The sequence below is a fragment of the Stigmatopora argus genome, chromosome 8 (assembly GCF_051989625.1).
Source record: "Stigmatopora argus isolate UIUO_Sarg chromosome 8, RoL_Sarg_1.0, whole genome shotgun sequence".
NCBI classification, from domain to species: domain Eukaryota; kingdom Metazoa; phylum Chordata; class Actinopteri; order Syngnathiformes; family Syngnathidae; genus Stigmatopora; species Stigmatopora argus.
In genome coordinates, this window is record NC_135394.1 from 19,040,390 (window position 1) to 19,059,249 (window position 18,860).

At 52.6% G+C, this 18,860-nt stretch overlaps 4 protein-coding genes and 1 long non-coding RNA gene across 10 annotated transcripts; 2 read left to right on the forward strand and 3 right to left on the reverse strand.

Moving 5' to 3' along the window:
- Positions 1-4,288: 4,288 nt before the first annotated feature.
- On the reverse strand, positions 4,289-5,818 carry LOC144078479 (uncharacterized). Its single transcript, XR_013301227.1, has 3 exons — positions 5,672-5,818; positions 4,756-4,904; positions 4,289-4,453 (listed from the first exon to the last, which is right to left on the reverse strand). It is a non-coding gene; the product is annotated as an uncharacterized LOC144078479 (long non-coding RNA).
- Positions 5,819-6,567: 749 nt separating this feature from the next.
- Positions 6,568-9,158, forward strand: LOC144079188 (tetraspanin-33). 3 transcript variants are annotated; one of them, XM_077607796.1, is made up of 8 exons: positions 6,570-6,974; positions 7,243-7,300; positions 7,576-7,700; positions 7,774-7,848; positions 7,948-8,043; positions 8,101-8,229; positions 8,337-8,498; positions 8,569-9,158. In XM_077607796.1, exons 1-8 carry the CDS (start codon positions 6,918-6,920, stop codon positions 8,713-8,715), a joined length of 849 nt encoding a protein of 282 aa, XP_077463922.1. In that variant the 5' UTR covers positions 6,570-6,917; the 3' UTR covers positions 8,716-9,158. The 3 variants fall into 3 exon arrangements, with proteins under 3 accessions (XP_077463920.1, XP_077463922.1, XP_077463921.1); XM_077607794.1 differs by having other exon boundaries at positions 6,568-6,974; positions 7,774-8,043; XM_077607795.1 differs by having other exon boundaries at positions 7,576-7,848.
- On the reverse strand, positions 9,144-13,702 carry slc1a8a (solute carrier family 1 member 8a). 3 transcript variants are annotated; one of them, XM_077607790.1, is made up of 11 exons: positions 12,782-13,702; positions 11,953-12,032; positions 11,661-11,876; positions 11,368-11,410; positions 10,881-11,282; positions 10,644-10,730; positions 10,497-10,561; positions 10,177-10,371; positions 9,942-10,076; positions 9,769-9,871; positions 9,144-9,708 (listed from the first exon to the last, which is right to left on the reverse strand). In XM_077607790.1, exons 1-11 carry the CDS (start codon positions 13,025-13,027, stop codon positions 9,559-9,561), a joined length of 1,722 nt encoding a protein of 573 aa, XP_077463916.1. In that variant the 5' UTR covers positions 13,028-13,702; the 3' UTR covers positions 9,144-9,558. The 3 variants fall into 3 exon arrangements, with proteins under 3 accessions (XP_077463916.1, XP_077463914.1, XP_077463915.1); XM_077607789.1 differs by having other exon boundaries at positions 9,148-9,708; positions 10,497-10,730; positions 10,881-10,980; positions 11,063-11,282; XM_077607788.1 differs by having other exon boundaries at positions 9,146-9,708; positions 10,497-10,730.
- Positions 13,703-13,854: 152 nt separating this feature from the next.
- Positions 13,855-17,413, reverse strand: sgta (small glutamine rich tetratricopeptide repeat co-chaperone alpha). Of its 2 annotated transcripts, none has more exons than XM_077607792.1 (12): positions 17,245-17,413; positions 16,361-16,493; positions 16,131-16,240; positions 15,933-16,035; positions 15,763-15,862; positions 15,575-15,679; positions 15,313-15,448; positions 15,166-15,228; positions 14,841-14,878; positions 14,536-14,781; positions 14,315-14,446; positions 13,855-14,117 (listed from the first exon to the last, which is right to left on the reverse strand). In XM_077607792.1, the coding sequence occupies exons 2-11, from the start codon at positions 16,458-16,460 to the stop codon at positions 14,335-14,337; spliced, it is 1,113 nt and encodes a 370-aa protein (XP_077463918.1). In that variant the 5' UTR covers positions 16,461-16,493; positions 17,245-17,413; the 3' UTR covers positions 13,855-14,117; positions 14,315-14,334. The 2 variants fall into 2 exon arrangements, with proteins under 2 accessions (XP_077463918.1, XP_077463919.1); XM_077607793.1 differs by having other exon boundaries at positions 16,361-16,497; positions 17,245-17,384.
- Positions 17,414-17,787: 374 nt separating this feature from the next.
- c8h19orf25 (chromosome 8 C19orf25 homolog) lies at positions 17,788-18,778 on the forward strand. Its single transcript, XM_077607797.1, has 3 exons — positions 17,788-18,059; positions 18,144-18,290; positions 18,359-18,778. The coding sequence occupies exons 2-3, from the start codon at positions 18,146-18,148 to the stop codon at positions 18,529-18,531; spliced, it is 318 nt and encodes a 105-aa protein (XP_077463923.1). The 5' UTR covers positions 17,788-18,059; positions 18,144-18,145; the 3' UTR covers positions 18,532-18,778.
- Positions 18,779-18,860: the final 82 nt, after the last annotated feature.

Genomic DNA, 18,860 nt, shown 5'->3' on the forward strand with positions numbered 1-18,860 from the left:
AACCCTAACCCTAACCCTAACCCTAACCCTAACCCTAACCCTAACCCTAACCCTAACCCTAACCCTAACCCTAACCCTAACCCTAACCCTAACCCTAACCCTAACCCTAACCCTAACCCTAACCCTAACCCTAACCCTAACCCTAACCCTAACCCTAACCCTAACCCTAACCCTAACCCTAACCCTAACCCTAACCCTAACCCTAACCCTAACCCTAACCCTAACCCTAACCCTAACCCTAACCCTAACCCTAACCCTAACCCTAACCCTAACCCTAACCCTAACCCTAACCCTAACCCTAACCCTAACCCTAACCCTAACCCTAACCCTAACCCTAACCCTAACCCTAACCCTAACCCTAACCCTAACCCTAACCCTAACCCTAACCCTAACCCTAACCCTAACCCTAACCCTAACCCTAACCCTAACCCTAACCCTAACCCTAACCCTAACCCTAACCCTAACCCTAACCCTAACCCTAACCCTAACCCTAACCCTAACCCTAACCCTAACCCTAACCCTAACCCTAACCCTAACCCTAACCCTAACCCTAACCCTAACCCTAACCCTAACCCTAACCCTAACCCTAACCCTAACCCTAACCCTAACCCAACCCTAACCCTAACCCTAACCCTAACCCTAACCCAACCCTAACCCTAACCCTAACCCTAACCCTAACCCTAACCCTAACCCTAACCCTAACCCTAACCCTAACCCTAACCCTAACCCTAACCCTAACCCTAACCCTAACCCTAACCCTAACCCTAACCCTAACCCTAACCCTAACCCTAACCCTAACCCTAACCCTAACCCTAACCCTAACCCTAACCCTAACCCTAACCCTAACCCTAACCCTAACCCTAACCCTAACCCTAACCCTAACCCTAACCCTAACCCTAACCCTAACCCTAACCCTAACCCTAACCCTAACCCTAACCCTAACCCTAACCCTAACCCTAACCCTAACCCTAACCCTAACCCTAACCCTAACCCTAACCCTAACCCTAACCCTAACCCTAACCCTAACCCTAACCCTAACCCTAACCCTAACCCTAACCCTAACCCTAACCCTAACCCTAACCCTAACCCTAACCCTAACCCTAACCCTAACCCTAACCCTAACCCTAACCCTAACCCTAACCCTAACCCTAACCCTAACCCTAACCCTAACCCTAACCCTAACCCTAACCCTAACCCTAACCCTAACCCTAACCCTAACCCTAACCCTAACCCTAACCCTAACCCTAACCCTAACCCTAACCCTAACCCTAACCCTAACCCTAACCCTAACCCTAACCCTAACCCTAACCCTAACCCTAACCCTAACCCTAACCCTAACCCTAACCCTAACCCTAACCCTAACCCTAACCCTAACCCTAACCCTAACCCTAACCCTAACCCTAACCCTAACCCTAACCCTAACCCTAACCCTAACCCTAACCCTAACCCTAACCCTAACCCTAACCCTAACCCTAACCCTAACCCTAACCCTAACCCTAACCCTAACCCTAACCCTAACCCTAACCCTAACCCTAACCCTAACCCTAACCCTAACCCTAACCCTAACCCTAACCCTAACCCTAACCCTAACCCTAACCCTAACCCTAACCCTAACCCTAACCCTAACCCTAACCCTAACCCTAACCCTAACCCTAACCCTAACCCTAACCCTAACCCTAACCCTAACCCTAACCCTAACCCTAACCCTAACCCTAACCCTAACCCTAACCCTAACCCTAACCCTAACCCTAACCCTAACCCTAACCCTAACCCTAACCCTAACCCTAACCCTAACCCTAACCCTAACCCTAACCCTAACCCTAACCCTAACCCTAACCCTAACCCTAACCCTAACCCTAACCCTAACCCTAACCCTAACCCTAACCCTAACCCTAACCCTAACCCTAACCCTAACCCTAACCCTAACCCTAACCCTAACCCTAACCCTAACCCTAACCCTAACCCTAACCCTAACCCTAACCCTAACCCTAACCCTAACCCTAACCCTAACCCTAACCCTAACCCTAACCCTAACCCTAACCCTAACCCTAACCCTAACCCTAACCCTAACCCTAACCCTAACCCTAACCCTAACCCTAACCCTAACCCTAACCCTAACCCTAACCCTAACCCTAACCCTAACCCTAACCCTAACCCTAACCCTAACCCTAACCCTAACCCTAACCCTAACCCTAACCCTAACCCTAACCCTAACCCTAACCCTAACCCTAACCCTAACCCTAACCCTAACCCTAACCCTAACCCTAACCCTAACCCTAACCCTAACCCTAACCCTAACCCTAACCCTAACCCTAACCCTAACCCTAACCCTAACCCTAACCCTAACCCTAACCCTAACCCTAACCCTAACCCTAACCCTAACCCTAACCCTAACCCTAACCCTAACCCTAACCCTAACCCTAACCCTAACCCTAACCCTAACCCTAACCCTAACCCTAACCCTAACCCTAACCCTAACCCTAACCCTAACCCTAACCCTAACCCTAACCCTAACCCTAACCCTAACCCTAACCCTAACCCTAACCCTAACCCTAACCCTAACCCTAACCCTAACCCTAACCCTAACCCTAACCCTAACCCTAACCCTAACCCTAACCCTAACCCTAACCCTAACCCTAACCCTAACCCTAACCCTAACCCTAACCCTAACCCTAACCCTAACCCTAACCCTAACCCTAACCCTAACCCTAACCCTAACCCTAACCCTAACCCTAACCCTAACCCTAACCCTAACCCTAACCCTAACCCTAACCCTAACCCTAACCCTAACCCTAACCCTAACCCTAACCCTAACCCTAACCCTAACCCTAACCCTAACCCTAACCCTAACCCTAACCCTAACCCTAACCCTAACCCTAACCCTAACCCTAACCCTAACCCTAACCCTAACCCTAACCCTAACCCTAACCCTAACCCTAACCCTAACCCTAACCCTAACCCTAACCCTAACCCTAACCCTAACCCTAACCCTAACCCTAACCCTAACCCTAACCCTAACCCTAACCCTAACCCTAACCCTAACCCTAACCCTAACCCTAACCCTAACCCTAACCCTAACCCTAACCCTAACCCTAACCCTAACCCTAACCCTAACCCTAACCCTAACCCTAACCCTAACCCTAACCCTAACCCTAACCCTAACCCTAACCCTAACCCTAACCCTAACCCTAACCCTAACCCTAACCCTAACCCTAACCCTAACCCTAACCCTAACCCTAACCCTAACCCTAACCCTAACCCTAACCCTAACCCTAACCCTAACCCTAACCCTAACCCTAACCCTAACCCTAACCCTAACCCTAACCCTAACCCTAACCCTAACCCTAACCCTAACCCTAACCCTAACCCTAACCCTAACCCTAACCCTAACCCTAACCCTAACCCTAACCCTAACCCTAACCCTAACCCTAACCCTAACCCTAACCCTAACCCTAACCCTAACCCTAACCCTAACCCTAACCCTAACCCTAACCCTAACCCTAACCCTAACCCTAACCCTAACCCTAACCCTAACCCTAACCCTAACCCTAACCCTAACCCTAACCCTAACCCTAACCCTAACCCTAACCCTAACCCTAACCCTAACCCTAACCCTAACCCTAACCCTAACCCTAACCCTAACCCTAACCCTAACCCTAACCCTAACCCTAACCCTAACCCTAACCCTAACCCTAACCCTAACCCTAACCCTAACCCTAACCCTAACCCTAACCCTAACCCTAACCCTAACCCTAACCCTAACCCTAACCCTAACCCTAACCCTAACCCTAACCCTAACCCTAACCCTAACCCTAACCCTAACCCTAACCCTAACCCTAACCCTAACCCTAACCCTAACCCTAACCCTAACCCTAACCCTAACCCTAACCCTAACCCTAACCCTAACCCTAACCCTAACCCTAACCCTAACCCTAACCCTAACCCTAACCCTAACCCTAACCCTAACCCTAACCCTAACCCTAACCCTAACCCTAACCCTAACCCTAACCCTAACCCTAACCCTAACCCTAACCCTAACCCTAACCCTAACCCCAACCCCAACCCCAACCCCAACCCCAACCCCAACCCCAACCCCAACCCCAACCCCAACCCCAACCCCAACCCCAACCCCAACCCCAACCCCAACCCCAACCCCAACCCCAACCCCAACCCCAACCCCAACCCCAACCCCAACCCCAACCCCAACCCCAACCCTAACCCTAACCCTAACCCTAACCCTAACCCTAACCCTAACCCTAACCCTCACACTAATCAATTACAAGAAGTAACTTACTTTTGTCGACTTCAACGATGGCATCTACACGTTGCATTCTGGGATACATTATGCATTCTTGGATATGTGATGCATTCTGGGATGCGCGCATGTCGTTACACGTCGTCAATTGGACGAGTTGGACCCATAGGTGACGTGATTAAGGGTCGGTAGAAGAACCTGTAAACAAACCCCGTGTTTACCATCCTATTTAGAGCTGAGGTACTTTTTACTTAAAAACCCAAAAATTACAAGGCACACCATCATCTGAAATTCTTATAATTTAAAATTAACAATTTAATGTCATTCTCATTACACCTTTATCAACACGAATCAAATAAACCCTCCAAAAAATATTTCAATTTCAAATGTTCACACTGACCATTGTCACAAAAAGTTGCACCCAATACCACTAAAATTAGTTTTGTGCTCGGACACAATTAACATCGGCAAAAAACATTAATCAATGACAAGAAGCTTACATTTGATGACTTCAAAGATGGCGTCCACACGTTGCATTCAGGGATATGCGATGCATTCTGGGATATGTGATGCATTCTGGGATGCACGCATGTCATCAATTGGACAAGTTGGACTCGTAGGTGACGTGATTAAGGGGCGGTAGAAGAACCTGTAAACAAAGCCTGTGTTTACCAACCGATTTAGAGCTGAGGTACTTTTTACTTTGAAAAATTACAAGACACACGATCATCTGAAATTCTTATAATTTGAAATTATCAATATAATGTCCTTCTCGTTAAACCTTTATCAACAAGAATCAAATAAACCCTCCAAAAATATTTCAAATTCCAATGTTCACACCTATGTCACAAAAAGTTGCACCCAAAACCACGACAAGGGACCCGTTCCTAAATGGCCACAAGGTGGCAGCAAAAGACCATATGACCTGAGCCTAAATGGCCAATAGCAATATACTGCAATAATTTTCTACCAAATTATTTATTGCTGACCCCTGTGAAGGACTTATCACCTATCCTAACCCTAACAACCCCATGATCAGATAGTAACAGGCACTAAACGTCATTAAGAGAATTCGACTATGGCTCATTAAGTTACTTTTTATAATAAATAATTCATAACAGCACCCAATACCACAACAATGAAAAACAGCCACCAAACAAAACGGAATTTCTTTAAAAGGACACCTAAGTCTGAGAAGTGAATAAAACATCTAATAGTCGCCACTTTGAACAAGTTTCACGGGCACGTTTGGAACGATAACATTTAATTCAACAATTTCGACGCAGTCACAATCCGACTCATGTCATCAATCACGTCTACAAATAAACTAGTTTCAGCAAAAGATGCTAATGCCAAATAAGCGTGCCAGAATACGCCATAACGGAGAAAAATATTAATCAATTCCAAGAGACTTACATTGGGCGACTGCTTCAGACGGCTTTCCACTTGTGCAATGGTGTCCTACACGTGGCGGCTTGCCGAGGCATTCAGGGACACACGGTCCATTCTGGGATACGCGCATGTCGTCGAGACAAAACTATTTCCGGTTCACGAAACATTAAAAAAAAACACCATGACTTAGTAAATCTCGTAATATTATTTTTTTTCTCTCCTAATATTATTTTTTACCTCCTAATATTAGTTCAATCTTGTAATATTACACGAAAATCAATGTTGTGCTCACACAGATTTAACGTTGGCAAAAGTTAAAGTCTGTGAATCCAAACAACTTCCGGTTGCCGAAACATAAAAACATCATGACTTAGAATATCTCGTAATATTATTTTTTCTCTCCTAATACTTTTTCTCTCCTAATATTACTTCAATCTTGTAATATTACACGAAAATCAATGTTGTGCTCACACAGATTTAACGTTGGCAAAAGTTAAAGTCTGTGAATCCAAACAACTTCCGGTTCACGAAACATAAAAACATCATGACTTAGAATATCTCGTAATATTATTTTTTCTCTCCTAATACTTTTTCTCTCCTAATATTACTTCAATCTTGTAATATTACACGAAAATCAATGTTGTGCTCACACAGATTTAACGTTGGCAAAAGTTAAAGTCTGTGAATCCAAACAACTTCCGGTTCACGAAACATAAAAACATCATGACTTAGAATATCTCGTAATATCATTTTTTCTCTCCTAATATTACTTCAATCTTGTAATAATACACGAAAATCAATTTTGTGCTCACTCAGATTTAACGTCGGCAAAAGTTAAAGTCTGTGAATCCAAACAACGGCTCTTGTTAATGTTCATAAGGGACGTAATATGTTGGTGCAAACGGCCATGCATTCTAAAAAGACCACTAAGTGGTGCTATTTTGTCAGGATACTCACCTTTTATTTATAATAGAATTTCGGGTTTAGGTCAACCGATAATACAATGCTTGGATTTGGATAGTTCTAATTTGGTTTACGATATACAGTGTACCAAATGTAAGCAAATTATTTATATTGTAGAAGCGGGTAGAACCGTCAGAACAAGAATAAAAGAATTCAATTCTCGGAAAGATGTTTTCGTCGGGGGTGGTCTTTTGGCAAAGCGCGCAGGAATGCGGCGCTTGCCGGCGCACGCAGGCGGGCACGCCCGGCCGCCCTAATCCGCCTCCTCTCTCCCGCACCTCCGCTTACCTGCCGTCCGTCCGCTGACATGCGAGGATACCGCGGCGTCAAGTACTTCCTGTTTATCTTCTGCTACGTCTTCTGGGTCAGTGCGCAAAGTTCTCGTCCATTCTTCCTTCCTCTCCGTCTCTCTGGCCCGACTTCCTTGGGAGCTGGCCGGCTGTCATTGGTGATGTCCCTTGCCGTCCAAGGTCACTTCCTGTCGACCTTAAATGATTTCCTATCGATGATGCCGCATTTCCGGGTGGCTTCCCGTTCCTTGCTCACTTCCAAAGTGTTGATTTTGGAAAAATGGCCACTTAATGTCGTTATTTGCCGCCGTTCTCCAAATCCTTTTTCTACCTGCCGCTCAGGTGCTGAGCGCCATCTTGATTGCGGTGGGAATCTACGCCAAAGTGGCCAAGGAGAAAGGTCAGACCTCCTCCGTGACCTTTGATCTAGGGCCAGACAGGAACCGACTGACTTGTACTTCCTGCATCTGATCACTGCCTCACTTGAGCCAAATGTCCATTCGCTAGTTATTTCTAGAATATCCACCAAATAGTTAGCTTCGTTGACGTGTCAGTTTGCGTAGTCAGCCATGTGAGGCGACCGGAAGCTAGTCTAACGTGACAGGAAGCGAATGTAACGCGACCGGAAGCGAATGTGACGCGTCCGGAAGCGAGTCCTACCTTGCGATTGCGCAGATGTGGTGGACACGCTGACGGTGGACCCGGCCCTTCTCCTCATGGCGGTGGGCTCCCTCACCTTCTCCATCGCGTTCCTGGGATGCTTCGGCGCCCTGCGGAACGCCATCTGCCTGCTCAAGACGGTAGGACGTCGGGGACCGCCCCTCGCCTCGACTCCGTTGGACGGCGCGCTCCCATTTCTCCGCACGTCGCCAGTTCGCCTCCATCCTGGCGGCCTTGCTCCTGCTGCAGCTGACGGCGGGAATTCTGGGATACGTCTTCACGGAAGCGGTAGGACGCCGCCGTGAGACGATCAAGGGGGGACGGCCACTTCCCGGCGAGTCCGACGGCTTCCGCGCCGGCGTTGACGGCGGATGCTTTGTTGTGGAGGTGATGGAGCGAACGCGGCGGCTGATGATGAAAACGGTGCTTCGCTACCGGGAGGACCGAGACTTGGAGAACGCCATCGACTTTGTGCAGAAGAAGGTAACTTGGACGTCGCGCAACCGTCACGACCTTTCCCAAGAGGCTTTGCGTCCGCAGCTGCAGTGCTGCGGTGTGGACGGCTACAAGGATTGGTCCCGGAACGTTTACTTCCAGTGCTCCGACTCCAATCCCAGTCTGGAAGCCTGCGGCGTCCCCTTCTCTTGCTGCGTGCCCCCCGCCAACCAGGTCACTCCGTCCGTCCACAGCATAGCATCTTGCGGATGGGCCTTTACCGGCAGCGGCCTCCTCCCGGTCCGGATCGTCACGCCGCCCTTTCCGTGCCCCGTGTCTAGACGGTGCCGAACACCATGTGCGGTTTCGGGACGCAGCTCCACTCACGGGAGCTCGCCGAGCGCCACGTCTTCCCAGATGGATGCGCGGACAAGATCGCCCACTGGCTCGGCCAAAACGTCAAGATGGCGGCAGGGCTCGCCGGCGGACTGCTGCTCCTGGAGGTAAACGCCGCCGTCGCTCCCGCGCCTGACGGAACGCGGCGTCGTCCGACCGCTTTTGGATCCACCGCAGGTATGCGTGATGTCGCTGGCTTGGGCGCAGGCCTGTTGGATCCACAAAGTCCGGCGGCGACACCGAGCGGCGCTCGCCAGCAAGAGCGCGTCGCACAAGAAGGAGGACGTGTGGTTGCCCGCTTTCGCCGACTTTGACGCCCAATGAGACGGAAAGTCATCCGATCCTTGCTGCTCTCAAGGCACCCCGAGAAAGTCACCAAAACAAACAGGAAGTAGCCCAGAAAAGACAAAATCAACAGAAAGTAATGTGGAAATGCCCGAAAATCCAAAGAAAGTGACCAAAATCAACAGGAAGTGAGACAGAATGTCCCCCCAAAAAGAAACCACAGAGGAAGTGAGCAGAAACCGCCAAAAACACACTGGAAGTGACCCAGAAATGCCCCCGAACCAAGAAAAAGTGACAAGTAAAAGTCCCACAATCAAAAGGGAATGTGAAGTGAGCAAAATAAATAAGCTTTTACCAGCAAAATCCACAGGAAAAGGCGTGTCATGCCCCCAAATCAACAGGAAGTGGCCTGGAATTGAACGTAAACAAACTCATTAGCGCTCATGTCTGATGATTAAACATAAAGCCACAGTTTGACAACACCCACGTTGTTGTGTTTGTTTGTTTGTTCTTGTTTTAATTTCACATGTGGTCACCACAAGAAGAAATACAAAAAAAAAGTTTGTTTTTTTTTTAAAGTGAGCACAATTGGCAGAGACAAGACATAAGAAGGCACCAAATTCGTACACAACAGCCGTGGCCAGTTTGCAGCCGTCCCTCCCGCTTGGCCCACTTAATGAAGGAACAGTGTTGTCAGAATTTTTCAACACGGAGGGCCATCTAGTCTTCTAGACGATATCTGTGGGGCTGCTTTTCAAGTTTAAAGAGGATACAGGAAGTCCGGGACGGTCTGGCTGGCAGAGACGGCATGCCCGCACGCCATCCCTTCCTCACGCACGCACGCACGCACGCAGCCAGGAAGAAGATCACTTAGGTGGCGCTTCACACCTGGCAGATGTTGTAGTAGACAGTGTGCGCGTGCCTATCCAACGCCGCCTCCTCGCCATCTTTGTGCGTGTGCACGTGCGTCATGGGCAAGTCCACGCGCTGGTCGGGGCGCCGGTGGCTGGTGCTGCCGTACGACGGCACCGCCTGCCCAAACGAGATGTCCTTCGAGTGAGCGCTGCGGTGACACGGCGGGGCGCCATTTACCTTTCCCTCGCCGGCGAGCGGGAAATCCTTGCGACACAAGTGGGCGATGATACCCGCCGCCAAGGCGTCGCCCAGCACGTTGATCATGGTGCGAAATCGGTCCCTGCGTGTACCGAGGCGGGCGTCGTTAGGGGTCGGGCGTCCGCCCTCGGCCGTCCGGCGCCGCCACTTACAGGATCCAATCGATGGCCACGATCAGCGTGATGTCGTCGGGGGGCAGGCCCACGGAGGTCAGCACGATCACCATGGTAACCAGGCCCGCCTGAGGGATGCCGGCCGCGCCGATGCTGGCGGCCGTGGCCGTGATGCTGAGAGGGAGGAAAATGGCCGTCAATTCCTTCTTTCCATTCTTTCCTCGCCCGTCCCCGGCGCCGGAGGGCGCTCGTGCTCTCGGGGCGGCTCGCCTACCTGATGGTGACCAGCTGCCCAAAGTCCAGCTCGTAGTCGTTGACCTGCGCGATGAAGATGGCCGCCACGGCCTCGTAGAGCGCCGTGCCGTCCATGTTGATGGTGGCGCCCACCGGAAGCACGAAGCGGGCAATCTGCCGGTCCACGTGGCAGTTCTCCAGGAGACACTTCATGGTGATGGGCAGGGTGGCCGAGCTAAAGTGGGTGGCCACGTGGAGATCAGATTGGACGCCGAGGCCCACGGCGAGGAGACGAGACGGGACGGGACGGGAAGGGACTGCGCCGAGGGCCGTCCTTCCGTCCACGCTCTCGCCACCCACCTGGACGAGGTGGCCAGGGCGATGACCAGGGCCTGCAAGAGGCCACGGATGAAGGTGAAGGGGTTCTTGCGGGTGAGCAGGAAGTAGAAGAGCGGCAGGAGGATCAGGCCGTGCACGAAGAGGCCGGCCAGCACGGTGACGCCGTACCAGCCCAGCTTGCGGCCCAGGGTGCTGGGGTCCTGCATGTCCAGGATCTTGCCGGCCACCAGGAAGACGATGCCGAACGGGAAGTACCTGAAAGCCACCTCGGCTCAAACGGAGCCTCCGACTTGCCGTCCGTTGGACGTCCGCCAAAGCGAGCCGTCGGCGTCGGCGACGGCTCACTTAGTTTCTGGGGCCCGATTCCTCCACGTTTGAGTTAACCTTCTGTGCATTAGCGCTTACCAGACGGCGGCGTTGATGATCTTCATGACGCACTCGTTGATGCACTGACAGACGTTGACCAATGGCGCGCCGCGTTCGCCCATCCTGCCGAGCAACAGGCCTAGGACGCCAGCCAACACGGAGGACAGAGGTATTCGCCATGGTTACAATCGCCGTGTCATTAGCGGGAGGCGGAGACCGACCCATGGTCGCCGAGAAGATGACGATGCCCAGAACGTTCATCTGTTGGCTGCTGCCGGGCCTGGTCTTGTAGGTCACCTCGGGGGCCGGCGTCAACTCCAGCGAGACCGTGCGCGCTTTGCCCTCCTGCCCCTCCTGGCCCTCGCCCGGAACAACGTACACGAAATTGGGCACGGCCGTCCGGCTCGGGACTTTCAGGACGGGCAGCAGGTCCGTCTTGTACTGGACGCGCAAAGAGCCGGCGTCAGGTCGAGCCCGGCTCGGGTGGGGTGGGTCCGCTTCGGGTGGGCCCGGCCACGGCGCTCACCTGCTGAAACGTGGCCTCGATCAGGTTGGACGGCACCATGTTCCTGCGGAAGGGGCAGAGGCCGGGTCAGGGTTGGGGTCGGGGGCCACGTGACGCCCTCGGCGGGAGATCAGCGGTGCTAAAAGCTAAGCCGGCCGCCGCTCGCTCCGGCTAAAAATACGGCCGTTAGCTTAGCGGCTAATGGGATTCGCGCGAGTGTGTCAGTGTGTGTCAGTGTGTGTCAGTGTGTTTCGCTGCTAGGCGGCCCATCTGCAAATTGTTCCGCACGAAGACCGAGAGGCGGCCGGAGTCACCTAATGAGGTCGAGAAGGGCGTCGGCCGAGGTCATGACGGGCCCGCCCCCCAGCCGGTTGCTCTCCATCTCCGTGCCCACGCCGGGCTTGATGATGACCACCAGCGCGATGCCCACCACCACCGCTATGAAGGTGGTCCACAAGTAGTAGGTGACCGTCAGGACCCCCATCCGGCAGCACGCACGCGACTCCATGGATGACAGCCCGGACATCAAACTGCGACGGGGGGGTCGGGGGGCCGGCAGATAAGTGGGAGGAGCCCCCAAGGGGTGGAGCGGGGCGTCACGCCTACCTGGAGGTGATGAGCGGCAGGATGAGCATCTTCAGCATCCTCATGAGAAGTTCCCCAGGAAAAGAAAAGTAGATCTTGGCCTGCGTGTCCAAACAAAAGCCTTTCAAAATAAAAGCCCCTCCCCTTGTTTTAGGGGGCCCGGATTCAAGCGGATTCTTCTTCTTGTGTTTGAACACAGCACGCCAGGACATTAGGAGAAGGTGCTAACGTTTTTTTTCCTTCCCCCTGTTAGCTTAGCGCGCACGTGAGTGATTTGATCCAATTACAGCAACAGGACGGCTTTAAGGGCCCCGAGTCAGCTGTCACACGAGCGCAACAACAACAACAACAACAACATTTCTCTTCCATTTCAAGTGATAGATTCCCACTGGAAATGGGTGGAAGGGAAATCACATCAAACGACGGCTAAAGCGTGTCGACTTTGCAAAGTTTGCCTTTGACAATGTTCCACCAGAGAGGAAGTCGCTCAAATTGATTGGACATCTAATCCATCATCCACCCAATCATCTCAAGAGGGGCGCCGAGCGCTCCTTTAGTTTTTTTAGCGCTTTAGTTTTCTCAGCACTCCCTGAAAGCCTCGACGTCCTTTTGCTGTGGTGTGGCGTGGGTCTGGTGAGCCAAAGCCAGAAAAGACTTGGCCAAAAGCGGGAATTTCAGACACCAAGATCAAGACTTTTGGCAGCCAAGGCCAAGACTGATTGGGTCAAGGCAATCTTTTGGGAATTGCCCAGCAAAGTCATCTTTTTCCAGCGTCCGTGGTGCGTCACTGAGACCCTTGTTGGAGGGAGGACGACGCAACCGCCTGCCCGCCCGCCAGCCGACGGCTTACCTGCGTGGAGAGCTCCGTCCCCCGCAGCACAAATCCCAGCGTGCATCCGGTCAGCACGGCCACCACGGACAAGGTCAGGAGGCCGTTCCTTTTGGCGAACTTGCGCAGCGCCAGGCGAACGTTCCGCGGCGGCCGGCAGAAGGATGGCCGGCGGCGGCTTCCGTCCGCCGTCCCGTCCTCGTCCGCGCAGGAGGAGCGGTCGGAGGCGGCGTCCTCCTCGCCGCCGGGCAGCAGGAGCTCGTCCATGACGGAAGACGCCGAGGAGCCGCTTTAAGTCGCCGCGGACTGAGCGGGACTAAGAGGCTTAAGCGCCTCTTCCTGAGAGAGGAGGACCCTGGGCCCGGGCGGAGGGAGGTCAGAGGTCAACTCGGAACGCCAGCCGGCCAATCCCTTTCAAGCGGGAGAGCGAGCGAGCGAGCGAGCGAGAGCGTGTCACTTGAAACACGTCAACTCCTTTCAACTGAAGCGTGGAAAGACCTGGCGTGCGTGGCAAAAGTCAAAGTCATGGCATGAACTTTCAACTTCTATTTCCAATCACGAGGCAAGAGTCGGATCAAAGGGTGCCGGCGACGGCGCCGGACGTCCAAATCATTTGAGGAGGGGCGCAGGACTCCGGTCCTGGAGGGCACCGAGTTTTGAGACTGTAGTCCATGGCCCCCTTCCCCTTCTCCAACACACCTGAATCCAATCCTCTGGATCGCTCTCAAGCTGTCGCGTTGATCATTTGAATCAGGTGCGCCAGAGGAAGATACTATGGAAACCAGAGCGGATAGGGACATTAAAAGAGACAGCGCTCGGACGCCATTCCCATTTGGCTAAGTGTTCACTAGCGATATTCGAGTTGTAGCCCATTTTTTTGGAAAACAACAACGACAACACCAACAAAAAACTATTTTTCCCCTTTCACGACTCAATGCCTGCAGACTGACTATAAAGCACACGGGCAAGATGGCTGCCAGCGACGCGTTAGGGACGCCCGCCCAATCCATTTCGAGGGTTTGACACGCGATGACCTCATTTCCGCCGGCCGCGGACGGACGATCGGCGGCGAGCAATCAGAGCGGAGCGAAGAGTGGGGACGTCAAATCTTTTAATTGTTCAAATAGCGGCGGCGGTGCCCAGTAGGGCGGGTCTTCCTAAAAGTGGGTGTGGCCAGCGGTGGCGCCACGAGGGCTCCTCTCTCTTTCTCTCTTTCTCTCTCTCTCTCTCTCTCTCTCTCTCTCATGCGGGGATTTTCAGGCCAGCGACCGATCGATGGATCGGGCGGGCGGCCTCGCCGTCCTTCCGGTCACGACGCTCGTCCCGGGAAAAGTCAACGCCCCGTCTCCACCGTGTCCTGCGTGGACAAACATACCCCAAGATATGTTCACCATTGGTTTTTAGTCCGCATTTTGGTTGAAATGCAACTACTAATCATTGGCCAACGAGCGTGCTGTTTGGAGATTAGCGATAAACCCAGTGGCCATTTTTTTGCATTTCAAGCATTAAGGTATTGGCAACAGCGATTGTGCGTTGTTTGCTTCGTTTCCTCACCGGCCGGGCGAGGGAGGGCGTCACGGCTGCTCCTCGTTTCCGCCGCTGGGCATGCGATTGCGGATTTGACTCCTGAGCTGCTCGATGAGTTCGGGATTTTGCTGCTGCATCTGCTGAGCGAACTGCTGACCCCTGGGAAGAAAGAAAAAAAAGCGGGGGCCGGGCCGGTAGCGTTAGCGGAAGCTCGTCGGACCGTTCCGTTCTGACCCGGCCGTACGTACGCTTGGATGAGGCCCGATAAATCCCTGCCCGGCGCGGCTCCCGGGACTCCTCCTAATCCTACTCCGGCCCCTACTCCGGCCCCTACTCCGGCTCCTACTCCGGCTCCTACTCCGGCTCCTACTCCGGCTCCTACTCCGGCTCCTACTCCACCTCCTCCTCCTCCTCCGCCTCCTGCGGCTCCACCTCCTCCAGCTCCTCCTCCAGGGGCGCCGGCGCCATACGCTCCCGACATCATTCCCGACATCCTGTAGGCGTGGGCGTCAAAAAGAGGGGCACTCTCCGAGCGCTCGGCGTCAGCACTTACATCTGCTGGACCTGAGGGTTTGTCATCAGCGAAGACGCCTGCAAAAACGAGCGGGGCTGTCAAACGGGCTCCGCCCCACGCAGCCTCTTTACATTCAGCAAATGTTTACTTTGTTTTGAGTGAATAAAAGAAAGTACCCCAATCCAAAAAAGTTAAGTCTAAGACAACTTGAACCCATTTTGCACATGTCCCCACATTTTTTTCCACCATTTTCTATTTCCGCTCTATTTTTCAAATGATTTTTAGGAATGCCATTTTCCCGTACTTGCACCGACACTCCAAGTCAATTTTTGGGTGGCGCCGGACGAAAGGAAGGACAACGTACCATGTTCATGAAACTGGGATTGCTGAGCAGTCCGGCCAGGTCCATTCCGCCCATTCCTGCCGTCTGAAAAACAAAAGACGGGCGGGCCCCGGTCAACGCGCCACGCACGGCGGGGAAGAGCGTCCAGCTTCCGGCGTCCTGCCTTACGGGACTGGTGGCGTCCATCTTGTCCTCGGCGATCTTCAGGTTGGACTTGTACGACTCGTTGTCCGGGTCCAACTCCAGAGCCTTCTTGTAGAAGGTCACCGCCTCCGTGTGCTTGTTCAGGCTGGTCAAGGCCAAACTGCCGCGGCAGAAGCGCATTCGTTTTTGTGCGGAGGAAGGGGAGGAGGAAGAGGAGGAGGAGGAAGAGGAGGAAGGAGGAGGAAGGAGGAGGAGGAGGACTCCTCTCCACTCGACTGGTTCTCACCCCATCCTGCCGTAGGCTTTGCTGTAGCCGGGGTCGATGTCGATGGCCCGCTCGCAATCTTGGACGGCGCCGGCGTAATTACCCAGCTTGCTCAACGCCGCCGCCCTGCGGGCATAAAAACACGTCACGCGTGAAAAACACACAAGTGGGCTCAAAAGCCGAGGGGCGGGGCAAGAAGCCCGTCCCACCTGTTGCAGTAGTAGACGGCGTTCTGCGGGTTGATGGCGAGGGCTTTGGAGTAAAACTCCACGGCGGCGGCGTAGTTCTCCACTTTCATTTGGTCGTTTCCTGCGAGGGGGAGGGATTGAGAGCGCCGGCGGGCGTGAGGCCTCGGCGGCGCCCCCTAGCCTGGCCGTACCATCGTTCTTGAGTTGCTCCGCCTCGGCCCGTTCGGCCTCGCCGACGGCGTTGACGGTGTCATTGACGGTGTCGTTGTTGGTGGCGTTGTTGTTCGCCTGCGACTGACGCCAAAAAAACAATAGTTAGCCACTTCACTTCTTCAGTGACACTGACATAAATACATGTATACATTGATTGATTTGTAAACGGCGCTCACCGAGGTCTCCAGGGTGGCCTGGGCAAAGATGTCGGGCAACGTCAGGGGGACGGCCAGGCTGCGATCGTCGGACGACACTTCGAATGCCGTCTCCAGACACTGGACGGCCACTGCGGGAGGACGGCAACGTGCTCGAGACGAGGAGGCCGGCGTGCGGCGACGACAGCCAGCGACGACAGCCGGCGACGACAGCCAGCGACGACAGCCAGCGACGACAGCCAGCGACTCACCTTCCAGACTTTCCTGCGCTCCCGACGACAAGTTCCCGCAGCTCAGCTGGTCGTGGAGGAAGCGGATGATGGAGAAGGCCAGACGCTTGTTGTCGCTCATGGCGGCACTCGGACGCTCGCCGCGGCCCCTTCGCTGCCTCGCAAAAGACACATGGCGGTTCGATCCGTATTTGTTCTCAACTGTACAGCATGTTTGAGCAAGTGTAAAATGGCTGTAGCAATGAAAACTTTTTTTTGTTCATCACTTCCTGATTTTTTGGAATATTTCCTGTTTGTTTTGTTGACTTTTCAGCACGTCCATTGCAAATGTAGATGTATTTTTTGACATCCTGTTCATTTTGAGTCACTTCATGTATATTTAATAGGTTATTCCAGGGTCTATTCTTTTTCTTCCGGCTGGGAATTGTCCTATATTTCAATTCAACTTTCAACTGTATTACGATTGCTGTACTTATTCATTAACGCAATTTAGATTTGTGAAATGGAAATTCAGGCATCAATAAGTTGAGGCAGGGTGACTTTTTAGGCGGGTACTGTTGTTTGTTTGTTTGTTTGTTTTTGTTGGCATTCAAATACCGGATGAAATCCAAACAGGACCTCGGTGTCCTCCAATACAGCCCCGCTAGAAGAAAATCCAAAATACACAAGAGCGAACTTTCTACATAATTCGACACTTCAAATATTAACAGCAGAGTTCTTGTGTCCGACATTGAAAAGGAAAAAAAGAGTTTGTTCAGCTGTCAAAGGACTCAAAGAAGGCCACGCGCAAAACTAGCTGCTGCTAGCAAGCTAATTAGCCACTAGGATCATTTGGCGCAACATCGTCGTCCAAATGACTCTCGCCAGCCAAGCCAAAAGCGAAAAGAGAACGATTGTCGTCTTACCGATAATCGGAGTTTTTCACGCGCGCCCAAACTAATTGGTTGGACTTTGTTATCGCTGCTTTTTCCGCTCCTCAAAGCCAAACACTTTGCAGGCGCCGGCTTATGACGTCACAAAGAGCTGGCGCGATGTGTCCTCCGAGCCGACAGGCGGCGGCGGCGAAGAAGCGTGGTGCTGCATACATAACTCGTTGGTTGCCATTGACGGCGGTGGACGTCCTTAGCATTTAGACTGGGAGGGGTTGAAATGACGTGCATTTTTTGGGCCCTCTCATTCAAAACTGATCGGACGTCAAGTGCCGTCAAAGGTATTGAAAGATGAGGATTCACAGTCAGTTCCCAAATGTAAACGATTAACATGTGTATTGTTGTCAATGGCAGGCAATGAGTTCATTTTCTTCATATTTTTTGTTGTTTTGGGGTCACTTTAAGTCCACTTTGGGTGACTCCCTGTACATTTTACGTCACATTCCGTCCATTTTTGGTCAGTTCCTGATGATTTGGGGGTATTTCGAGTCATTCTCTGTTCATATCCTGAGTATTTAGGGGCATTTGTGGCTCATTTCCTTCTCGTTTGCATCTCAGTAGGCCACTGCTTTAAGATGGCCGCCAGTTACTGACGCTGCCGAGTCCCGTTTTGTCGCATCTCATTCTATTTACCTCGGTTTTGTGGTGGCGAGCCAGCTCGATCGTCCTTCGTCGTCCACAGTCGAATAGCATCGATTTTTTTGGGCAAACCCGCAAGACTTCAAGTTTATTGGACACCAAACGTCACGGGGAACATGTGAAAATACGCTTCCGCCACCTTTGCACAACAGGTCAGGGCAAGCTCACTGTTGTTGTTGTTGTTGTCGTTCTTCTTCTTCTTGTCATTTAGCTAACCGTGAACCTTTGTCTCAAAGAGATGAACGCCGCTCTGAAAGGCAAGAAGCGCGCGGTCCTGGCCAGCCGACCCTCCCCGCCCAGCGCGGACCACATCCTGGAAGACGTCGGCGCCGCCGAGGCCGACGACCCGGTCTTCGGCATCCTCCACGAGCAGCCGCAACAAGGTGACGACTCGCCCCGCCCAGCCCGAGCGACGGTGGACGCGTTATCATGATGATTTTTGGTCGTTCAGAGGCGGAGGCGGGCGACGTCGAACGGACCTTCCGGCAATGTCGACGTCACGCTGACGTCAAGCGGCAGCTGCGGGAGTCGGAGGCGATCTTGGAGCTCGGTCGCGAGCGGCTGACGGCGACGGGCCAGCGCCTCGGGCACCACGTGGCTCGGGTCCGAGAGGGACTTTCGTGAACCGCCAGGGTCTGTATCCTTTGGCGCCCCCTGCTGGCCAGCAACTGGCATTCTTGTTGTCTGTGGGTTATCTGATCAAATAAATTAGGACAACGTATTTGCTTTTCATCCAAAGTCAACGGTAAACATTTTGCAAAAACAATCCTCCACTCCTAGGTGAAACCTACAAAAGGCAGAGCTTATATCTTGATTTCCTTACGTTTGTGTTCGAAATAACTCAAGAATGAATAAACGCCTTGTCAATCAACTTGCAGCATATCTTTTCAATATGAAATGGAGAAGGTGATTGGATGCGCTCAATTAACAAGCTCTCCATTTCGGGTCATTCC